Source organism: Haliotis rubra, unplaced genomic scaffold (genome assembly GCF_003918875.1).
Source record: "Haliotis rubra isolate DU_JTF1 unplaced genomic scaffold, ASM391887v1 Scf13, whole genome shotgun sequence".
In the NCBI taxonomy this organism is placed as follows: domain Eukaryota; kingdom Metazoa; phylum Mollusca; class Gastropoda; order Lepetellida; family Haliotidae; genus Haliotis; species Haliotis rubra.
In genome coordinates this window covers 4,465,912-4,489,877 of record NW_025765225.1, presented here as the reverse complement: position 1 = coordinate 4,489,877, position 23,966 = coordinate 4,465,912, and the positions used below count along the sequence as shown (strand labels likewise).

Below are 23,966 nucleotides of genomic sequence, written 5' to 3'. Positions count from 1 at the left end.
TCCAGTGATCAAAAGCATGAGCATTGAATACGTATTTGAGATACGATTGCATGTATCAACCAACTCAGCGAGCCTGACCACCCGAGCCCGTTAGTTGCCTCTTGGGTTGCTGAAGACCAGTTCTAACCCGGATCTTCATGGGAATAACAATCTAATGCCAGTATGTTAAACACACATTCCAAAACTGAATTGTCACCGGCAGTTGTAGACCCAAGTAGAAATACGTACATTTCCTGTAGAACTAGCCATAAACTCCTTGTGCTCACAGTGCTCACAGACCTCTACAGAACTATCACAAATCCACACCATGGCGAACTACGTTCAACTAATCATTACAACAGTAGACATTGTCTTTATAATACCTGGTACTGGTTTCTTCACGTTCACCACGTAACAGATTCTGTCAGCATCCGAGCTGAATGTGAAACATATGTACCGTTAGTGAAGATATATCATAGATCACCTTTATACCGATCCGTCAAACTTGACTTGTAGTTTGGAGGTGAAGTAAACATCAACATGCTTCAACACACATTACAAGTCCGTCAAAACAGTTTTAGAGTATCCCTTGATTGTATTACTTCGAAGGACTCTGAGCAGAATTGCGTTTAACATAGCCGATTTATGTTCCTGATCAAGCCCAATCGGTCACGATTTCGGAGTACAGAAAAACGTACGGACACGCTTTTTGATATATGCCCAAGGTTTACAAAAGGGATGGTTTGAAGGTGCTATGAATATTTATTGTTACTTTGGTCAACTATGTACATGAAAGTATTCCATCTACCCAGTCCCAGCATCGACGCAAACGGTTTGTTCTCCAGGTTTAGTTGGTGTCACCGTCAGAGTAGATGTCACCGTCTTCTCCAATCCTGTACTTTTGTCAGGCGTGGGCATAGTTACACTGGCGGTTAAATCCGGTGATTTCGGACCCACGGAAACTGGAGGAACGGTCCTGAAAAAATGGTCCAGTCATAAATCGTAATTCTTTGGTATACAGGGCACAAAGTAACTGAATTTCCAGATGCGTGTACAACTTAACTCAAGCATAATGTCTCTCCGTTGCTGTAGCCGTGATTTTTGGTCTTTCACAAAAGTATATCTGTTCGTGTATTTAGACAATGTCCTTCACCAGTTTGAACTTTCGTCTACAAAATATTAATCTGTGACGTGTATACATAGGTGTTTGGGGTTAAATCTCTCACACTGCTAACTTGCCAGCTATATGACAACAAACTGTAAATATTCGAGTCTAGACCAGTCAATCCAGTGACTGAATTCATGATCACCGATCTAGGTAACAGGGATACGAGGACATGCATCAACCAAGTCAGCACACATGGGTCCCGACCCACAAAGCAATCGTAACGTAACGACCTGCGATATCTCTATAGTATTCCAGGCATACGCGGCCCCTAGTCTACCTAACCCATTCGTCGCCTCTTATAGTTCAGTTGCGTTCAGCCCGCGAAGATCCGGGTTGGAATTGGTCTTCAGTAACTCATGCTTGTCGTAAGAGGCAACTAACGGGATCGGGTGGTCATCCTCGCTGACTTGGTTGACACATGTCATCGGTTCCCAATTGCGTAGATCGATGCTCATGCTGTTGATCACTGGATTGTCTGGTGCAGACTCGAATATTTACAGACCGCCGCCATATAACTGGAATATTGCTAAACTAAACTCATTCACTCAGTCGCGTTCATATTGTAAGTTGTATAGTTTAATGGCGAAAGGTTTGCGAATAATCTACACATTTGGCATGTCTAAAGGGGCACCTTTGTGTGACTTTTACACTTAGTATTAGGTATGATCAATATTTCCAGTACAAAATGCGATGTTGATTGACCAGTGATGATGACTGCCTGCTACACACCCTGAGGGAGGTTCACGGATGAAGAGCGGAACACTACACGATTCACCGACCGTACACTGGATGCCACCCCCATTTACCAGGGTTGGAGTTGTGAATGGCGACTGAAACATGTTACAAGTGTGAACAATAATAGACAAAAATACAATAACATTATTCACTGATGTCAGCATACGCCTTACTAAGCAACTTATAAATGTAGAATTCATCTTAAATAGTTTAACAGCTGTTGTAGCATCACACTTGTAAATGTTATCCCACCTCTTTATGGCCATTGTCTTTATTTACGGGAGTTCCCCCAGTTGATTTTTTATCTGCAACAAGAACAATATATACAGCATCCATCTTTATCTATTTGAAAGCTTTAGGGATGATTGGTTTTATGGTTTTAAATGTATAGCAACTCAATATCCCAATGTCATGTTCAGCAAAAATGTCAAAAAGAAAATATTTTTGCAGAGAATTTGCATTTATCATGTATTTGTCTGGTTTGATTAGTTTTAGATACAAAATGCATCCCTCTTATTTCCAAACGGCTGCATTCGTACCAAGTAACTAATCATTATCATAAGATTACATATTGGGTAAGACATACTGAGTGGGTTCAAAGAGAGTAGAGATATTAGAAGCTACAAAAACCCTTTCCACATGTATACGATATCTCTGCTAAAAGCAGAGTCCATTGTACAATTGTTACTATCTCAAGAACATAATGATATGACTGTGTACATCTCGCGATAATTAGTATAATTAGTATATGTTTGCTTGTAGTCACCTGTCTGACAGAGAGGGTCGCCATATCTCAGTGGACATCTACATACTGCTTTACTCTGTTCCAATACGCATATCCCGTTGTTCACGCAGTTATGACTGGAGCAAAGTGGATCAGCTGGGGAAATATGAAACAACATTGAAACAACACTGCGGGTTGTGTCGAAATGAAATCTATGTATGTGAATAAATCGGAAAACGGGAAGTACTTTCAATTTCGACACAACGTGGTTTCACTGTATTATGCAACATTGATGGAAAGAGGAAAACAAGGTTTTGATAAAATCTCTTTTCTGAAATGATGCACTGAGTGAAAATAGTTTTACGTCGCCTTCAGCAATATTCCTGCAATATCACGACGGGAGATGAGTGAGAGAGTGAGTGAGTGAGTTTAGTTTTACGCCGCACTCAACACTATTCCAGCTATATGACGGCAGTCTGTAAATAATCGAGTCTGGACCAGACAATCCATGATCAACATCACGAGCATCGATCTGCGCAATTGGGAACCGATGACATGTGTCAACCAAGTCAGCAAACCTGCCCACCCGAAGTCGCCTCTTACGACAAGCATGGGTTACTGAAGATCAATATTCTATCCCGGACCTTCACAGGCACGCGACAGGAGATACTAGAAATGGGCTTGATATATTGTTCCCATGTATGGAATCGAAATCGGCGTGAAGAGCGAACACTTAAACCACTACCTACTTACCCCACCTCCCAAATCCTACAGTATCAGATGTGTTGCAGAATATCAAAAGCACTGACCGATAGCGTGCAAACAGTGCATTGGAACATGTAGAATACAATGTAACTGCAACTATTGCAGGATTAAACTAACAATAAAGACATGCAGCGATATTTAAGTTAGCGAGTATATTCCGTTACTCACGGGTTTCGCAGTGGTCGCCAGAGTGCCCCTTGTTGCACTGACACTTAATGCCCATTATCTGGTCGATACAGATACCAGCTCCGGAGCAAGAGTCGGGTTTACACTCATTTATATCTGTATGAGTTGAAAACAATCATTCTTCAAATTGATTCTGAGTAAGGGAGACAAAGTCTATATAACGCTAAACAGTTCACTGTGACGGGTTGCGTCCCATGAGAGGACCAGGAAGCTGTGTTCGTGAAGTCGAATGCCATATTCCCATTGATTAATATATGCTTCTCACTTTATCCGGGCTCTTGTGCTTGCACCAAACACGTAGACCTAAATACCTAAGACCCGCTTTTACTTACTTCGAGTTGTCAAACAAGCTTGGCTTTGTGGAGCTCGGTTACAATCACGTATAGGATGTGTTACATCAATCTACCTCCATCTATGACTGCTAAAGGACAGTTCTAAAATGTTAAATCAGGTACGTGTACACATACTATTGGCAATATACTTCAAATTTGATCAAGGAAGCAAATATATAAATAACTCTTACTGTATGAATTAGTGCATATTATGTCTCCAGATATTTCGGAACTGTTATACTTACTTGTTTCACAGCTTGTTCCTGTGAATCCCCCAGAGCAGTAACAGAAGTAGATACCCATCATGAGCTCGCTGGTGGCACAGGTTCCGCTGTTTTGGCAGGGTTGCTTGCGCATTCGTCCACATCTCACAAAGAATATTGTGTCAATAAGAACTCACGGAATAGTGTAGATATCATGCAATGTTGCCGATCGAGTTTTAGAGCAAAGACCAACAAGTATCCTTATAAACTATATCGACGACAGGATTGTCATGGCATATCTTAAATTGTTCTGCTAAGCGAAAATCAAATGTAACACGTTATAATGTAACACATGTTACATTTGGGATTACACATCCTTAGTGGCTGAGTGGGTTAGATCGCTGACTTTGTGTGCTTGCGATTAGGTGCCAGACTCTGTGAGTGTGGGTTTGAATCCCGGATGGGACTCTGAACCCAACAAAAGTACAAGATTTGTACGTTACTAAGAAGGTGTAATTCCAAATATGACATGTGTTACATTTGGCCACTTTCTAAATGCCCTTGTGTATTCATAACACGTGACTGAGAGTTCTACAAGTTTTTACCGATATCACATAAGCGACCGCTGTATCCTCTGGAACAGGTACATTCGAAGGTAGATCCGTTGCTCTTACATAAGCCGTTCACACATGGACCGAATTTGCAGGGATCTATAAAAAAATTATCCTAAAAATAAACCTCACATAAGTGACAAAAACGCTAACAGATCACTTTACGTAGCGTTTTATATCGTTCTTTTTACTTGTTAATTGAAAATGATGAAAAGTTATAAAAGTTAGTGAGTTAGTTAAGATTTTAAGTCACATCGGCAATATTTCAGCAATTTCGTGACTAAAATCATGTTACAATTTAATAATAAACCAATGTCGGCGAAGGAAGTAAAAATAACTAGAATTTCACAGATATAATTGTAAAACTAGTATTAAAATCTAAAATATCTGAATATCTATGAAAGACGATACAATATAAAAAACGTGCTATAGATCGCCGACAACTGAAGGTAGATCACCATACTAGGGACCATGAGGACTCACAGTACCTTTGCTACCTGCATGGACCCTAGGTGGATTTACATCATCCCTTCAGCCATTGGCGATTGTAGTCAACATTTGCCATACATTAAAATAACACATTTTCTTTGATTAAGAACACGTTGTATGAAATTTTTTTTTGAATGAAATGGGACTTGCATACATTCTAAGGGGGCAGTAATTTCAATCCCCTTTGAAGGTAATGCCACTAACAGTCTGATTCATTAATTCATTCTCACAAATTTAAAATCATACTCTAATTACAATACACATAACAATTTATCAATTAATTCAGTTTCTTTTAACAACTCAATAATTAAATCAACATGTACATTATTAAAAGATCCTTCATCGTTATTACATAACATATACGTTATGGCTTCGTTTCATAATAAACGTTGACATTTATCAATTTGAATCAAACACAGAGTATAACATTTCATGGTTTTCAGAACTGTATCATCAAACTGTTGTTGAAGCACAGCGCCCAAAACATCTGTTGAAAGAAATGAGATGTAAACTATCTAATTGAAAACGGGTTTTGTCTCACATAGTTATTGTAAAAGCATTCCTTAACAGAGTGCCAACATAAACTGACCATTAATTTCCATTGTGACCCCAAGACATTTCTTCTCAGACTTTGTCCTGTAAAGTATTGATATTCAGTGTATGTCGGAACATGCGTCTTATATTCTCGAATGTACAACACAAACGTGGTCAATACCAATGTCTTGAGAAAGTAAAAAACTAGTTCGCTCTATAACTTTTTATATAATTATTATACATGTAAGTATGTCAATGTCTTGAGAAATTCAAAATCTAGTTCGCTCTATAACTTTTAGATATATGTATATTAATGTCTGGAGAAATTCAAAATCTAGTTCTCTCTATAACCTTTAGATATATGTATGTCAATGTCATGAGAAATTCAAAATCTAGTTCTCTCTATAACCTTTAGATATATGTATATTTCGCCTTACCCTTGGTCGTCATACGCCTCAAAACATATTTTTTGTCCGCCAACCTGGTCTGATGTTATTGTTACATCAGTCTCAAACATATCTTGTGTATTCTTGGTTACTTTGACTGGCATCGAAATAAGGGTGTTCTTGAAAGTCGAAGTTGTATATTTCACAGATGCTATCCGTCCTCTGCAAAGTGTGAAGAGTTCAAATTAGCCTCTATCTTTGACTTGCAATATTTGAATAGATGTGTTGTCATCTCCCTTAATGGACTGAGTGACTATAAAAAGGGACGTCATTCCACCATGTAATTTGTATTCTAACATGCATCGCTAAAAGATCAATGATGACGACAGTACTTCATCAGACGCAAGCGCCCTCGTCCTTTTATTATACTATTTCAGGGCAAAGCTGAAACTGAGCGAACTGTATTTCTTAAATATGGATAATACAACTGATATTGGAATGATTGACGGTGCAGGTATTGGCTTGTGTATGTTTCTTGATTAATATTCCAGCAATGTCCTAGTTAATGGAGTGAATGAGTGAGTTCAGTTTTTACGCCGCACTCAGCAATATTCCAGCTATATGGCGGCGGTCTGTAAATATTCGAGTCTGGACCAGACAATCCAGTTATCAACATCATGAACATCGATTTGCGCAATGGGGAACCGATGACATGTGTCAACCAAGTCAGCGAGCCTGACCACCCGATCCCGTTAGTCGCCTCTTACGACAAGCATAGTCGCCTTTTGTGGCAAGCATGGGTTGCTGAAGACCTATTCTACCCCGGATCTTCACGGGTCCCTAGTTAATGGAAGATGGTCCAGTGATTGGTACTGGCACCTGCATGGAATATCAAATAAAACGTTCCACCTCTCAGTAGTTATTCCACCATTTCCATCTTCAGGAGCTTTCCTCGTCGTTTTTGTCGAAATATGCATGAGACACTACTGACCAACATATACACACGGTAAACAGTATCGCAACACCTTGTTTCCTAGATGGGCATTTCTCTGCATATTGTAGAGTACTTGAAAAGTCTTTTTGTTTTCACTGACTTGTCTTGTTTGGTTCCAGAATAAATATGTGTCACAAATTATACAGAGATGTGAAAGTGTACAAGAGAAAGGTATTTGTTTGTGATGTATGTTAGATGGTTGTTCCTTTCATCTTACCCAGCACGCTTAGTTGTCGAGTAAATAGGGAAAGAACATGTTGAATTCTGTAGGCACCGTATTACAATATCGCTGGGGAATAATGTAAAGAAGGGGCGAGTCTGTAAAGAAAGAACAAGACATTTCTACCGTCACATGGCACATCTACAAAATGACGTTTGATATATTCACAGGTACTCTGCCAAACATCATAGAACATCAAACATGATACATATATATTTTCTTTAGGCACCTCCATAAGGAGGCTCTTCATGACACAAAAACATCTGATGTGTGCATGTCTTTGTGCAGCAGCAAATTGAGGTCCTGTCTTAGTGTGAACAATTGTATTGTGAATAAATATCTTTCTGTCTTTCCAAATTCTATCAATACATCTCTAGATATTTCAAAGATAGTTAAGAAAGTATACTTAATTACATGTTTTAATGGTGGCACGGGTCCCAGAATCCAGAGAGTTGTGACCCTAAAGCGTTCCAGTTACATATAACGTAACACGCCGTGATATAACTTGAATGCTGCTCAACTCGGCGTGGAATCAAGTTCGCTTATTAACGAAAATCATGGTGTGGTGTCGGAGGATATTTTTCAACACTTTTTCAGCCATGCATACCCTCCTAAGTGGCATACTGTTGGACACAATCCATACTAAACCTATATACTATATATACTTACCACTGTGCCAACATCAGGGGCGGTGAAGTTGATGTCTATACGAAATGGAGAAACATTAAATGTGAACACAAATGTGTACCAAGATATTCGGTATAATTCACCGATATTTACTGATATCCTAACAGGGAATGTGTGTAATGTAACACCATGAAAATCAGTAATTTCATGAAATCCCCTGAAATTGAAGGGAAAACCTACATCCCTGGGGGTTACAGCGATTTCACGAAATCACTGACTGTTAGGGATTACGTGAAATCCCTGGTTTCACACATTCCCTGTCACATATATATATTTACGATGTTAAAGTATTTTGACTTTTTTATGATGTTAAAGTATTTTGGATTATTTATGATGTTAAAGTATTTTGGATTATTTATGAGATGTTAAAGTATTTTGGATTATTTATGATTTGATACCTATATTCATGATGTTAAAGTATTTGACCATGAACATCTTTGTGCGACAATCACAACTCGCTGTCTAATTGTTTAAGGTTTAGAAATCTATCTACTGACAATATGTCACCTCTGACAATGATGTTGTAATTCCTGTCAAGTCCGTCGATCCTGAAAAATACAATGAAACAGATTGCTGAATAGATACTTGCATATTAAGAATATGTAAACTTCATCTGTATTTGAACCTATATCAGCTATATGTACACGTGTTTTCAATCTATGGTCGATGTCAAATCTACTTCAAATCGAAGCCGCAGATTTGATAATGTTCAGCCGACATATATTTAACCTCTTTTATTGCATTTTTCATTTAATGTGTAACAAAACGTTTATCTTTATGGCGGCAGCCTGCCTGGAAATGGGCGAGTCATGACCTGACAAACCCAGGATTGGTTTGATGAGAAACAAACACATCTTTAGGGTGAGATGACACACAATCAGCCTCTGGCCATCAAACCTTTTTACGCACTGTAAGGTTGGGGTCTTAATCTCATACGGAATGCCCATAATGGTCATTACGAAAGTAACTCCATGTAACCAGTCAACTAACCTGCTAAGCAACAAGCCAACATACCAACCAACAAAAAGACCTACCAAAAGCCAACCAACCATCCGTCTGTGTAATGTTATCTCAAACATATAATGATGCATGACGATACCCCAGCAATTATTCTGACTTCTTTGCGAGTAAGTCTTCAATTTGAGCAATGCCTCCATCTATGGCGAGCAGTAAGGTCTAACAATGGGATGAGGAGGAACCTTCACGATATAAACCATACTAGTAACTATCCTTACCACGTAGCAATTCAATTTTTCCTCCCTGTAAACTTTCTGATCTACAAACTGCATTTTTGAAATTCAATCACTGGTACAAACAGCTAACGCCACTGCTAGAAAAGACAAGGACACGTAACTGAAAAACATTTGTATCTACCGACGTGCACAAGCTGATGTGTTTATTCATTCCATATAAAAGCCACAAAGTTTCGGTAATTAGCATACGTGCTACTTCCCAGAGTCAGTAGATTTATCACTGATACAAAATATTAAATTCTATTGAAAGAACGTTTTGTCTATCTTTGTAGTTTTTATTCTGTTCGACACATACATACTTGAAAGAGCTCATGATGTTGTATAATGAAGTTTACCCCAAGTTATCTGTTACCAATGCACTGAAGACATAGGTTCCGACGTCTTTCCTCTCTGGACGCCATTTCACCACTGCGTACTTAATGCCATCACTTTTGCGACCGACATCATATTCCAGTGGTGGGATAGGAAAAGATCTCCTTGGAATTGATCTCAAATTGAAGAAAGAAATCTCACTGGAATAAGAAACAATCCTCGTTATTAAAAGGCAAATGTATCGTGTCATTACGTAGCCTGATCACAATAGAGGTACGAAAACACAAGTGCATATCACATACACGTACCTTTTGCTCGAATCATATGGCTTAGCATAGAGAGGTATAATTAGTGTTGAACCAGCATATACGTAGAACACATGTTGACTACTCTTTGTAGGGTCCACAAATTCCGGCGCCTCAATGGTTTCTAGAGTCTGTATCATGAACTGAAATCAGGAATCGGAACATAACGTTATAATGTCACACAAGGCCAACTTCTTTTTAAGTTAACGTTCATTGTTAGTGTCTTTACCTACACCGTAATATGACTGAGAGAAGTTGAGCCAGCTGGAAAACCATATTGAAGTGTATAGGTCTGGAGTTAAATCATCTCAACAGGTAACGCTCCCCATCTTCCATCAAAGAGGTGATCAGATTCATAGGAACTGATTTCTATGGTGCTTCTAACTGCCTGACAAGTTGGACATCGCGAGGAGTATTGGCTTACTTGAACCGTTATATCACTGAGCGACTGTGATCCAGCTTGAACAAACGGACGATGATCCCCCTTGAGTTTTATAGCTTTCCTGTTAAAATCACTGATCTTAACAGGTATCACTCCCCATCCTTGATCGAAGAATTGATCAGTTTCATAGGCGGTGATTTCAATGCTGCAGTCCTGAAAAATATAACAGAATCACCTGAATCTCCCAACCTTCACAACTGAGACGCAACGGTATTAGTACATTACTGAGCAAATAAGTATGCTTCGACTTGGAAAAAGTGCACATTTCACTGAAAAGTATTTCAAAGTTTATTCATAAAATCAATATCGTTGGCACTTGGGATGAATTCCCCCCAAAACGATCAAACACAACCAATATGAAGGTTTCCTCTACAGCACCTCGACAATGGCATCAGTATCTAGTTTGGCACCTAGGGTATCAAGACTTGATTGGGTATGGGGTCTCAATCCTCCAAATAACACGTTTTCGCATGCTTGGGAGTTGTCTACTCTGTCACCCAAATTGATCCCAGTGATGTTTTCTCGCCGAGAGGTCAGTTAAACATCAGGTTCCTGGTAATATAAGCTGTTGATGTTGAGAAGTCTGTTTGAGCATTGTAGGGGCTCGCATTGCCCTGTTGGTACAGTGTCTATAGTGACTCTGAGAAAGGTAAGGGTAACCAGTTACAGAATGGCATCCCTGTAGCTTTGGCCGTTCAATACTTATGGATGATTGCAAGACTTCCTTCTTCGGTGCATCTCTTGGGTATATCCTTGGATCAATCGCTCACCTCTCAGCTGTTCCGACGGCATCCGTTGATCAGGATGAGTGAGTGGAATTTCTCTTGCTGCTGATCAGTATCAGTATCAAGAATGGTAACGTGCACAGATGGTGGCCCCCTGTGGGACGGCGTGTTGGGGGTGGAATTCAGTTTCCATTAGCCAAGGTAGTAAACCTATTCAGCTTCTATCAGTGTATACTTTATTCTGACTGTTGGCAGTGTACGTGACTTAGTACATTTGAATTCCTGAATACGGCAGAATATGACTGTCGTGTCGCGCATTGCGAGATGGGGAATATTTCGTTCTGCTTATGAGTATGTGTGTTTTAATTAGATGACCGAAAGTAATAAATGGAGCATTGGGCGGAAAACCGAAACTGTTATGTCGTAAACAGAAGACGCTGTAATCAACTGAATGCGGTCATACTGCTAAATAACAATGTCGTGTTCCATTACTGAATAGTTTACATCGACTAAGAACACGCACATACCTTTAGCAATAGGGAACATTTACTTTCACGTGTGTTACACACTCAGTTACCTTGTTTATGGTCGTGTTACGTGGTGGAGGCAGACCACCAGCAGTTATGAACGTTGCTAACTGACATTGCACAAAATCCCCATCCTTGTCCATGGTGGATAGTTTGATTACTGTTACGTTGTTTAAGAGAATTCTGGAATATAATATATAATCAATATGTGTTTATTTGTTTTCTATTGGTACATAGAACTAATTTCCGTTTATTGTGGACATATTGGTTCATGGTGATATGAGTTCACAATGTGAGAGTACTTAAGGAAAATGAAAGGTAAATATGAAACGTCAGTGTAAAAGAATAACAGCTTCCATTTGTCATACAGGAAAAATAGCACCCCCACCACCCACACAATTTGCACAAATATAACTATTTCTTGTCTAACGGCGCACATCAGTTCCCCTGCCAGACAAACCACATGAAGAAGTGATCGATAGACCATGACAGTACCATTTTTTGGAATATGGAACATAAAAGATTGTGGGAACTGTTATCATGTCATCTAAAGAAACATATGTGTTTTGGAAAAAAGACCGATATTGAATACATGACACGTTTGTTTTTTTGATAACATCTTCTTTATATTCTTTATACGACGTTTCAGAGCAACTTTTTCCTCCTTCATCATTCACCTGACGAAGGAGCAGGAATTTGCTCTGAAACGTCGTATAAAGAATAAAAGAAGTTTTTATCTATAAATAAGACGTGTCATGCATTCATGTTTCTTAATGCCTTTCAAGAACTTTAAGACTGATATTAGACTTAATGAAGATTATCAACTATGTTGTTATTATTAGCTTACTTGTATGTAGGTTTAAACATCGCAACAGGGCTGTTGTTTGGTTCTCCTGTATCATTACGTTCTTGTGCATTTATCTTTACTTGAAGGTGAAACTTTGTGTCCCCTTCGTAACCATAGTCAAAGTCCTTCCAGTAGAAACCATGCAGCCTGCAAAAAGTAAAACCATATAGATAAATTACAATCATTACAGTTTCATACGTGCTGAAAAACATTACATCCTGGCAGATCATATCGTGATACATTATTATGAGTTTTGACGCTTCTATCCCGTTAACCTATACCCACCACATGTTACTAAAATCGTGTCCTTAATGCAAATCAGCACAAAGAGCAAATGCTCAGCGTAAAGAGGCACCAGTGACTGTGGCGACAGAAACCTAAATAATCGAACTAGGTAGAAATTCCAGTTACGGGACACAGTATTACACATCAATACGAATGAACGCAGTATTGGCCGTATCAGAACTAGAAAAAGTTTTCTTCATGCCGACTTTGGTCAAGTAAGGGATTGAGCATTGTGCATTGTACAAGAACAAACAGTGTAATATGTAGTAAGTTGACATGAAATACCAGTCTTACTTACTCGATATCTGTATATTGACGTAATGGGTCGACTTCCAGGACAACTTCGGCTATCTCCTGTTCCCACTGGAGGGGGACATTTACGGCTGCCACCTCGCCAGTGAGTCTGTTGGATACTTTGTCAGTAATCATACTGTAAGTGACATTGCTATGCGAGTATCCGGCCTCCGAAGTCCAGTTTCCGAGATACATATTGCCATTCATGTCTAACATATGATTTCGAGTTGTACTTGTGCTCTGTCCGACGTCAGTGATCGTGCAGTTCTCTCCACAGGGCCCTTCACCCATCACCCATCCGGTAACACTTGTTAATTCGACCTGAAAAGAAAGAGGATTGTCAATGTCAGGAGAGGAGTATATCTAAAACGAGAATTGTTTTATCGTATTTGTCAATTCAACTAAAATAGGTGGCCATTGTACACGTTATGGCCAACTGCTTATTTGACTTGGAAATGTGTAAAAATGCAAATCAATTCAAATATGAGTCTATGTGTGTCCTCTTAGAGGTAATAAGTAGAAAACTGCAAATGAAATATTTCATTTCATTTTTCACGACGCTCAGGTCCTTTAAAGGATAATGACATACCTCAGGTAGTACAATGGCAATTAATTCAATATCTCCACATGACATTGTCGTTTCATATCTATAGTCTGTTACATTCATCTAAAAGAAGGGAAGGGTAGTGATCATAAGAAACAGACTAACGGACTAAATAAATACATGATTGTTAAGCCTGTATTACTACTCAGCTTTTTCGTACCTTGTACTCTGTTGGGTTCGATGTGTCGACGAACTTGAAACTCACTGATCCTCCAATGAAGTGTTTAGACTGAGCATCCACACTCAATAGAGGCATCAAAATCAGGAGCAACACCACACTTTCCGCCATGGCTCCTCTCATGATAGGGGATGAACTGTGTGTGTGGACTGCAGTGTGTCACATTCCAAACTTTATGTCCCAGAACACCTGAAAAGAACCCATCATTGAGATTGGGAGTAAGAATTGGTCCCCACAAACAATGCTGGTCGTACGAAGCGATAAAAAGAACACATTAAGTTTCTGGTCTTTGGATTTGGTGTAAAATAATGCGACGACGCGTTTTATTTTTTCGTTGATATGTATATTTACATGACGGAAGAAAATCGTAGTTTTTCCTTTCTTTCTGCGCGGAAAAAAAATGCAGTTTGCCCCGTATTGAAATGCCCTAATCGCAACAGTCGTGCAAATTGAGTACAGTGGTGTCAAATCTAAACTGCAATCAAAATCCCCAAAATGCGTTGAATATTACGCACATGCGCACTCACACAAAGTCATCTGATTACATGTGTGTTTGTGAGAAAGCAAGGAATTAAAGGAGAATACTAGCAAACTTACAAACGTTTTGTTCAATTTCAATCATGAAAGTTGACATTTGGAATGCTTTTACCCCTATGAAAAACATTTAGCGTTAATATTCTCCTTCAATGGAACGAAAAAGCCAATGGAAGGGTCAAGAAATCGAATATTCTCTTGGTCCAATGGATCGGGGAGTCAGGCTGGGCGTCTTGGTGGATGTGCCATCGTGCTCCGAGCGTGGAGCGTTGTTTATGGGATTGTCTGGACTGGACTACTTACATTGTTGTACATACCGTATCTTAGTTATGTTTCTATGCTCACATATATTTCATTCTGTTCTAACATGTTAGGATGATGTGTAGTGAAGTAAGGAAATATTAATCTCGGTTTACTGCCTAGCTTAAATTCAACATGTTAGTATGCTGTGTAGCGAAGTAAGGGAATATTAATCTAGGTTTACTGCCTAGCTTAAATTCAACATGTTGGTATACTGTGTAGCGAAGTAAGGAAATATTAATCTAGGTTTACTACCTAACTTAAATTCAACATGTTAGGATGATGTGTAGTGAAGTAAGGAAATATTAATCTCGGATTACTACCTAACTAATCTCGGATTACTACCTAACTTAAATTCAACATGTTAGTGTGCTGTGTAGCGAAGTAAGGGAATATTAATCTAGGTTTACTGCCTAGCTTAAATTCAACATGTTAGTATGTTGTGTAGCGAAGTAAGGGAATATTAATCTAGGTTTACTGCCTAGCTTAAATTCAACATGTTAGTGTGTTGTGTAGCGAAGTAAGGAAATATCAATCTAGGTCTACTGCCTAGCTTAAATTCAACATGTTAGTATGCTTTGTAGCGAAGTAAGGAAATATTAATCTAGGTTTACTGCCTAGCTTAAATTCAACATGTTAGTATACTGTGTAGCGAAGTAAGGAAATATTAATCTAGGTTTACTGCCTAGCTTAAATTCAACATGTTAGTGTGTTGTGTAGCGAAGTAAGTTAAATTCAACATTCTAGTATACTGTGTAGCGAAGTAAGGATATATTAATCTAGGTTTACTGCCTAGCTTAAATTATACATGCTAGTATACTGTGTAGCGAAGTAAGGATATATTAATCTAGATTTACTGACTAGCTTAAATTCAAGATGTTAGTATGCTGTGTAGCGAAGTAAGGAAGTACTAATGTTAGTTTACTGCCTAACTTAAATTCAACATGTTAGTGTGCTGTGTAGCGAAGTAGGGAATATTAATCTAGGTTTACTACCTAACTTAAATTCAACAAGACAAAGCAGCCTAATAGTACATGTGTAAACTACATATTGTCACAGTATATAGATATATGAGACAAAAGAATATGTTTTTTCGTGCCATGAGACATTACCTTGGTACGCCTGCCCACGCTGGAGTATAAGTGACGCTATCGCCGACGGAAAATGTATGGCCCAGATCACCGATAGACATTATAGAGGCACAGATAACTCACTCCTTAGCAACACAGGAATAAAGGCAATATGACTGATGCACCCTGTCTCTATAAGGGACAACTGCGCGCCTATATCGGTCTACTTGTTTGAACTTATACACTAAATGCACGCATCATCATATCTACCAGATTTATAATCTCACTTAAGCCGATAATCAGTGACGATCTTGCTTTCAATAATGTCGCAATGCTTGGTGCGATAGAAATGTAAATAACGATCCTTTTGAACTAAATAAAGACGAAGTCATCACTGTGACAGAAATCTAGAGACTTTGACAATAAATTACATCCAACGAACAACGATCGATCAAACATTATCACCTCGTCACGACGTACATGGTTGTGGGATCTGTATAGAGGATTAATACTGATCCATAATGAAAGTCGTTATTGTAAGTTATCGGAGGAGCTTCTGTGGACATGGTTGCAAATATACCACGTGTTTCTGGACTCTCTATAACATATTGTTACAAAACCTGTTTGGTTTTCGCAGGTAATTAAATGATATTTTCTTTTACTTTACATGTTACAATATGTATAGTATTACAACTGACAGGGTAATATCCACAATTGAGTGACATTGACCTCAATCGATCGCGTCAACTATTAGTTGTTACCCCTGATAAAAGGGACGCAACGCTAATACCGCACTGAACCAGTCGGTTTTCATTCCAGATCAGTATATATCGTGTTTTCTGTATTTTCTTTGAAAAAGAATTATACGAAGAGGAAGCAATTCCTTGGTTTGTCAAACATTACCTACAATTAATATAGTCTATCTCTCGTCAAGGCCTGTTGTGTCCTCGTTTGTCAGTGTAAAAATTGGCGCGTGCAATAAAAATCAGGAGAAACGCAAAATTCAGCAGAATCACAATACCCCATCCACCGTTTCAACTAATATACACGCTGTCTAGAGGAGTATGACCTGCACTAATAGACAAAGTTGAATTTCTTAATCGGTTGTAAGAGAGAGATTTTAGTTTTACGTCGCCTTTAGCAATATTCCAGCAATATTACGGCGGGGGAACCAGAAATGGACTTCACACATTGTACCCATGTGGGGAATCGAACCCGGGTCTTCAGCGTGACGAGCAAACGCTTGAACCATTAGGCTACCCCACCGCACCTTAATCGGTTGTATCAGTATGACAGTTGATGATTGGTTAGTGGTTGGTAGCTGGCTGGGTTTGTTTAATGCCGGGTTGTCCAGTGTTTCCCTTGTATCACCATGTGATGTGTGGTTAAACGCCAGCTCCACGTGTAATCGCTGAATAGCAAGACGCGTGATGTGTATTATGCGATCAAGATCGCAACCCCCTTCAAGGGTGACATTGAGTACATACAAGTAGGTTGTTAATTGAAAATTCTGCATGTTTATTTTCGAGTGTGTGCGTGTGCATGTGCATGTGCGTGTGCGTGTGCGTGCGTGTGCGTGCGTGTGTGTGTATTGTCTGATTGTTCCTGACCGCAACGCCGGTTGTGGTGGAACCAACCCTCTCTTGGCACACTTGTACTTTACACTTTATTTGATTCAGTTACATTTTCGCATTCATTCCGGGTGTTGTGGGGTGGCCTAGTGGTTTAGGCGTTCGCTCGTCACGCCGAAGACCGGGTTTCGATTCACCACACGGACACAATGTGTGAAGCCACCGTCGTGATATTGCTGGAATATTTTTAAAAGCGGCGTAAAACTAAACTCACTCACTCGCATTCATTAAAGCATGTGTTATGTACAGCCTTGTAGGGCTTCTTCAATTAATTGACACAATTGTCAAAGGAAACAGCGTTCTGTGATCACTCTAATTCAAGGGGTCTCACTATTAGAATCGATGTTGGCGATCATGGGAGAGTGACGCCGCTTTGATCAGGTCTCTCACACGTTTACCACTGTGAAACCCATGAGCACGGGTATGGCCATGACAAACCAAGAAACATGATCGCTGTGAACCGGGATTCGAACACACGACTACTCAGCGACTGGCAACGCCTTAGACGATTGTCATAAGAAACGGTGTCCTTAACAACGGCCTAAGGCACAAACAAACCTCTCCTAGCTTGGGCCGAAGGTCGTTTTGTGAAACGGGACCCAGGCCCGCCAGTGCATTCAGAAGTACGTAGTTTATGTCATCTCGGTTTGAGGTACATGTGTGAATGCACGTGAATTGATGAAACTCACGAGGTACCAAAGACCTTTCAAACGTGTGTGGCCTGTCTTTATGGGCATACAAATGGACTACTGACCGTTCTGATGACTAAATTGGGTAAGTGAGTGCATTCAGTTTGATGCCGCTGTCAGCAGTAGAACCTACGACAACCGCTGTCGTGATAGTTATCTGCATGTTGAAAGTACTCAGCAATGGAACGATGCTGACATAGGACATCTGGTCTGATACGGCAAATTTGGAGTGTTATGTGGACTTTCTTGTGTTCTTGTTCTGTGGTGGGTATGGTTTGGAAGTTTCTCCTGTGCAGGATTTCTCAGCGTCGGATATGTAGACTGTTCTAGTGATGTCCTAGATGGCTTCTTTGATTAAGAAGCAGGCATCTTATAAAAGTTTACTTTTGATGCATCGGTTTCCTTTTCCTAAATGATAAAATATTGCGTATTATTTTACGAGATATCAGTTCTCAGATGAATTTCCTTCTACAGAACCTCGTGGGAATGTCGAGTTAATAGAGTCGCGATGAAGTCGAATTGTCACACTAACACTGGCTTTGAATTCGTCAAATGTGTGGCCAAGATCATTGACAGTCACTATCTCCAGCTCCTTCACAACATAGGTATAACTTAATTACACACCTCTCGTGTCTTCCCGACTGACTGACACTCTGTCAGGTCTTTCATGTCACCCCGGGAAGACCCGTGATGTATCGCTACGTGATTTAATACTGTATAGTGACGTGTAAATAAAGGTCCGTGTAAACACAATACTTCACCAGGGTGGGAGAGGTAGGTATGTGTTTCATAATAAATTGTCTGACAGTTCTCTCAGATGATTTCAGTTATAATCGCACAAACCCAAAATGTAGTTTTAATTCTTTTATTAAGTTAAAATGTCTAATGTGATCGCGATTGGAACAGCAACTTGATCACGATGCAGCTCTGGCCATTAAGATTTTCCTGTACAGTCACCAATGTCAACTTACATATCAGTCACTTCACATCCCCGCACTATAACTGAGCCTCCACCAACAGGAACAGCAAGATGAATGTTTCCGGGCACATTAGCAGTGTTGAAGCGCCCCCAAACTCTCCACAGTGAAACCATCCGTAACATGAAACAGGAACCTGCTTGCGTGTCTGACCATTGGATCCGTCTCCAGGTGGAGATTCAAGTGCCTTTGATCAAAACACCAATGCAGAGGTTGCCTTTGTTGTTCATTGGCCAGAGTATGACCCTCAGGGACCTCAAACCTTGAGATGGTTGCGCACGATCTTGGTTGATAAAGGTCGGTTGGGCACCCAGAGTTGCTTCAAACGAGTGTTCGAGGTGAAGTGTTCACGCCTCACGTATACGGGCCAGGGCCTAGATTTTCGAAGCTCTCTTAGCGTTAAGATAGTCGTAAGTCAATGTTAATGTATGGCTCTTACGACTATCTTAGCGCTAAGAGAGTTTCGAAAATCTAGGCCCAGATTGCGATCATATGCTGGAACGGTCTTCCTGGGTTGCCCTGGCCTTGGTCGAAACTTGACAGCGCCTGTTTGTTGGTGTTTCCGAGTAGGTGTATGTGAATTAAGTTGAATGTGTATTTGATAGGAGAAATATTCCGATTACTGTGCAAGGGTTTAGGGACATATCCATATATCTGGTTATGAATTAATAACACATAGGCATGACCCATGTAACGGGAAGGACTTCCTGTCCAATTTTATAATAATAACGACTTTATTTGAATTGCTCGATAAACAATTTGCGGGCACAGTTTGACATGCTGGAATAGAAACTATTTGTTTTTGTACAATGGAACTATTGAACAGTATGACGTATTGGTGTGCACAATATTCTGGACATAAGACCTTTTCTCAGATATATTGTTCTCACATGGGGAAAGAAACCGGGTTTTACGTCCTTTAGTGGCTATTAACTGACAGGGAAACGGGTATCTGTGGCTGGCTGTTGGAAGTATTGTCGCCATCGTAAGATCTTCATCTCCCCAATCTCTGGTTATTTCGTATCAACATATGACAAAACACGAAGCAGATACAAAACATATTTTAAAGACAGGGAAGAATGCATTATCGCATGAGATACCTTCGTTCCACTGACGACAGGTCAAGGCCTGTACCTCATTCGCATGCATCTTCTTCACGATCCACAGGAAGGTTGCGGTCAGTGTCGACGGCGAGGAGGATGCCAGCGACGACTAAGACAAAGACGGCAGTTAGAGTGATTCCCCAGGAAAACCCCAGGTAGAAGACGGTGAAATATAGCCTGCCTCTGATCCAGTAGAAAAGACAACCGGCCAAGAGAAAACCAGCTTGAAAAAGATTTACATAAGAATCAGAACATGCTATGGTTGGAATTTGGGTCAACTAATAGTGACTAACTGGTCATAATTCGATGATTTCTACTTATTTCTGGTTATAATTTCTTCATTCAAAATGGTGTTATTGATCGACAGTTGTTTAACGCCGCACTCGGTAATATTCCAGGTAAAGGTCAAATGTCTGCAAATCTTCAAGGCTTACAATCCAATGGCCGATATCATGAGCACATGTTAGGCAACTTACCCTTTTCCAAAAAGAAATTAGACAATAGTCAGGTAGAATGCTTATATTTAGAAACAATTACGTTTTTCAAACAGATATAATAGTAAGAATAGGTAAGTAAACTTCTTACATTTCACACAGTTCAGTAAGACACCAGTTCAAAAGTTCAATGAACAGCTTAATTTCTGAAGATTTCAGATGGGGAAGGTCATTAGCCCTGCAAGTTTTCTACCCAACAAAATCAATACACCATACTTCCCAAGCTTTTACATAAAGCTGTACTTGATGAAATAAACAGTACCTCCTATCCTGTTTCACCGATCCTATTTTTACCATGAGATCGTTATTGTCGCTACCCTTGCGATTTGGGAGCCACAAATCAATTCGACAACAACCTCCTAACAGGTCTGTAATGAATTAGGGTGAGGCGAATACGTTTTGTTTATACGTTTTCATCTTTCATTCATCCTTTGAGCTGGCCCCTAACTTGTCCTACCTGGCACAAACGCGAATACAATGACTGCAACCCGCATTGCCTTTTTCCCTGAACATTCTGCATCAAGCATTATGATGAATGCTAGTACGACATCGACCAAAGCAGTGATCAGTCCAACTGTTGCATCCACTTGTACTCTTATAAACCAGCCTTGGTCTGAAAGATAGTGCGAATAATAATGATACAATAATGCGGAGTCTGCCTGACAAAGACGTTGTAAACAAACTGTCTAGGACCTCCCCGGAAGACCCATGTTAACAAGATCTGTGAGGTACAGTGAACAATGTACAGTCAAACTGTGTGGGCCACCTTCAGTAGACCCATGTTAACCAGATCTGTGAGATACAGTGAACAATGTACATTCACACTGTGTGGGCCACCTCCAGTGGACCAATGTTAATCAGATCTGTGAGATACAGTGAACAATGTACAGTCCCACTGTGTGGGCCACCTTCAGTAGACCCATGTTAACCAGATCTGTGAGGTACAGTGAACAATGTACAGTCACACTGTGTGGGCCACCTTCAGTAGACCAATGTTAACCAGATCTGTGAGGTACAGTGAACAATGTACAGTCACACTGTGTGGGCCACCTTCAGTAGACCCATGTTAACCAGATCTGTGAGGTACAGTGAACAATGTACAGTCACACTGTGTGGGCCACCTTCAGTAGACCCATGTTAACCAGATCTGTGAGATACAGTGAACAATGTGAAGAATCCATCCACGAGAAGGAAAGCGATTTTTCTTTTCACATCGCCTTTTTGGTTATTTTTTCGGAATATTACACATTTCAGACATACCTGACAGTGGATCAGATGAAATTGAGACACATTCGCTCCCGGTACATCTCTGCCAGAGTCCTTCGTTTTGGCTATCTCTTGTACTCCACATTGGCGTCCCGAACCCCAGAAGAATAAGGATAAAGGCAAAAAGAAGCAAGAAAGCTGATGCCTTGACGTAGACCGTAGCCTTCCCGCAACATCCTACGTGTGTCATATCGGGAACTATCTGGGAAACAATTCCAGATCCGATTCTGAAGGAAATTCAGTTATACCCTTTTCAATACACGTCCTGGTATGGATTGGTTGCCATCTAGCTAAAATGCAAATGTAATGGTCACAGAAAGACCTTTTCTGGGTTATAATATAGTGTTGTCACGTGTTTATTTGTATTCTCGACGGAATGTCGCCTGAATTTAATACTGTCACGTATATTGTTGTCACATTAGGAACAAAATATTGTAGGTTCCTGGCGGCTATATATTTACCTTAACACCAAAATCTACATCACATGAATACACGCACAGAATATTGTGTCCATTTATTCGTTCATACAGAACGACTGCGTTGTGATTCAGCAGGATCTGAAACTTATTGTGCGCTGTTCTATATATATTCACTGGAGTTATAAGAAGGCTTTGAGGAAAAGAGGCGCTAACATGGACATGATCGGTATTGGTAGCATTATTTATATTTTCTTTTGTTTTACAGATTAAAATATAATGCACCAAAGCGAGGTTGGGTGGTTCTGGAACAGTCAGGCTGGTTTAGCTCATCATCAGATACCAAAACACGCCCGAGGTTTATCCTATATACAGTCATTCTGGAGGTGGTCTGCATTCATAAGTATGCATATTCCAAGTTTGTCACCGCAAAGACTCTATCTGATTGGCTGATGTAGCATTGTCAGCCATGTTCTGACGAATGCAGAGATACTGACCCAAGGTTCCTCGTTGAGTTTTCAGTCAGTGATTTATGAGCTGGGAAATAGCTTCTCAGTTAGATTGCAAACAAATAGAAAGTAGAAAATGAAATAAGATCCCAGATGATTGTATGAACCATGTCATTGTGTTATGTGTTTGCTGTTTTATAGATCGTTCATAATGTAACAGTAGGAAATAGGAAGAAAGTTTTGTCATTAACAGTTGTGCTACTCAAATATATAACTGTGATGAAGCCCTTTACGTGTTCTTACGATTCTGACTGTGATGAAAATGGGGTTCATTTGAAGCAAGGAATTGCATTGGACATAATTTTTGTAACTCTATTTTTGTACCATAAAACCTTCGGAAAATATTTATTTGTCTTTGAATGTTATTATTATATATTATTATAATAACGTATTAGCTTGATCATACAATTTGGCCCTGTAACAACACATTGCTGTGTAAGAGGTTTCTGTAGCGGTTTCAGAATCTCATCAATCGCTCACGGTCACGTTCTTTATGGCTATTTGATTGTTGGAGTGTTATATTCATCTTCCTTTTCATTATTGACCCCAGGGATTACAATGAAGGAACGAACAAGTGTGAATTGTTATAACGTTGAATGTACGACAAAGTGTTTTTGTCTTTGCACAATTCCCCCAATGTCTATTTCAACAAAAAACCATCGAATAACCTAAATGCAATTTTGTGGAAGTTTGGAGATTGGCATTAACATGGAATATTAAAGAGATTATATTATATTATCATGCTAAAGAAAGACATATTATTTTCTACTAATTAGTTTTCACTAGTCTTCGGTACCTAGCCAGTTTTACAAATCAAATGTTGTTATTTAAACAAAGGAAGGAAAGAAACGGTATATACTTGCCAGCACTGAAAGCGGGAAGAATGTAGTTATGTGACGCTGTGACTGAACGAGAGCAACATTTTGGTTTCTCTAAAAATTGGACTCTGTGAAATGAACTAAGAGAGATTTAATCTGAACACGTTTCATTCTATGACTTAGGAATATTTCGGTATGAAGATAATTCATACTCTTTGTGAATTTTGTAAATTAAAATCTTAATTTCTTTAGTGAAAATATATCAACTTTCACTGTTACCAGGTCTAATATCTTTTTAACACTGAACTTTTGTGTGAGTATCTCCTGTAGTTATGGTTTATCATGTAGCTGTCAAAACTGTACACTGTATCTTA

General features: G+C 39.5%; 3 protein-coding genes across 4 annotated transcripts in view; all 3 read right to left on the bottom strand.

The window, feature by feature from the left end:
* Positions 1-946, bottom strand: part of LOC124267208 — a 39,638-nt gene extending 38,692 nt beyond the window's left edge. For both annotated transcript variants that reach the window (XM_046702125.1, XM_046702124.1), the window contains exons 1-2: positions 788-946; positions 363-415 (exon numbers count right to left, since the gene is read on the bottom strand). In XM_046702125.1, the coding sequence (XP_046558081.1) occupies positions 363-415; positions 788-897 (163 nt within the window). In that variant the 5' untranslated portion in view covers positions 898-946. The remainder of the gene's footprint in view (positions 1-362; positions 416-787) is intronic.
* An 857-nt stretch (positions 947-1,803) lies between these two features.
* Positions 1,804-4,192, bottom strand: LOC124267234 (fibropellin-3-like). Its single transcript, XM_046702149.1, has 5 exons — positions 4,135-4,192; positions 3,540-3,653; positions 2,649-2,762; positions 2,135-2,187; positions 1,804-1,977 (listed from the first exon to the last, which is right to left on the bottom strand). Exons 1-5 carry the CDS (start codon positions 4,190-4,192, stop codon positions 1,804-1,806), a joined length of 513 nt encoding a protein of 170 aa, XP_046558105.1.
* LOC124267232 lies at positions 4,138-13,138 on the bottom strand. The gene is made up of 13 exons (XM_046702148.1): positions 13,008-13,138; positions 12,425-12,571; positions 11,628-11,760; positions 10,308-10,478; positions 9,887-10,026; positions 9,602-9,778; positions 8,521-8,561; positions 7,996-8,030; positions 7,324-7,424; positions 6,164-6,334; positions 5,782-5,828; positions 4,698-4,802; positions 4,138-4,256 (listed from the first exon to the last, which is right to left on the bottom strand). Exons 1-13 carry the CDS (start codon positions 13,136-13,138, stop codon positions 4,192-4,194), a joined length of 1,464 nt encoding a protein of 487 aa, XP_046558104.1. The 3' UTR covers positions 4,138-4,191.
* Between the last annotated feature and the right edge of the window lie 10,828 nt (positions 13,139-23,966).

Bases quoted from the DNA above. Each gene is read 5' to 3' on its own strand.
- LOC124267234 (XM_046702149.1), bottom strand. From the start codon at position 4,192: ATGGGTATCTACTTCTGTTACTGCTCTGGGGGATTCACAGGAACAAGC. The intron at 3,654-4,134 runs GTAAGTATAACA...CAACTCATACAG, and splicing joins AGGAACAAGCTGTGAAACAA to ATATAAATGAGTGTAAACCC. The intron at 2,188-2,648 runs GTGACTACAAGC...TTCTTGTTGCAG, and splicing joins CGACCCTCTCTGTCAGACAG to ATAAAAAATCAACTGGGGGA.
- LOC124267232 (XM_046702148.1), bottom strand. From the start codon at position 13,138: ATGATTACTGACAAAGTATCCAACAGACTCACTGGCGAGGTGGCAGCC. The intron at 9,779-9,886 runs GTACGTGTATGT...TTCTTATTCCAG, and splicing joins CCATATGATTCGAGCAAAAG to TGAGATTTCTTTCTTCAATT. The intron at 4,803-5,781 runs GTCAGTTTATGT...ATTTTTTTATAG, and splicing joins GGTCACAATGGAAATTAATG to ATCCCTGCAAATTCGGTCCA.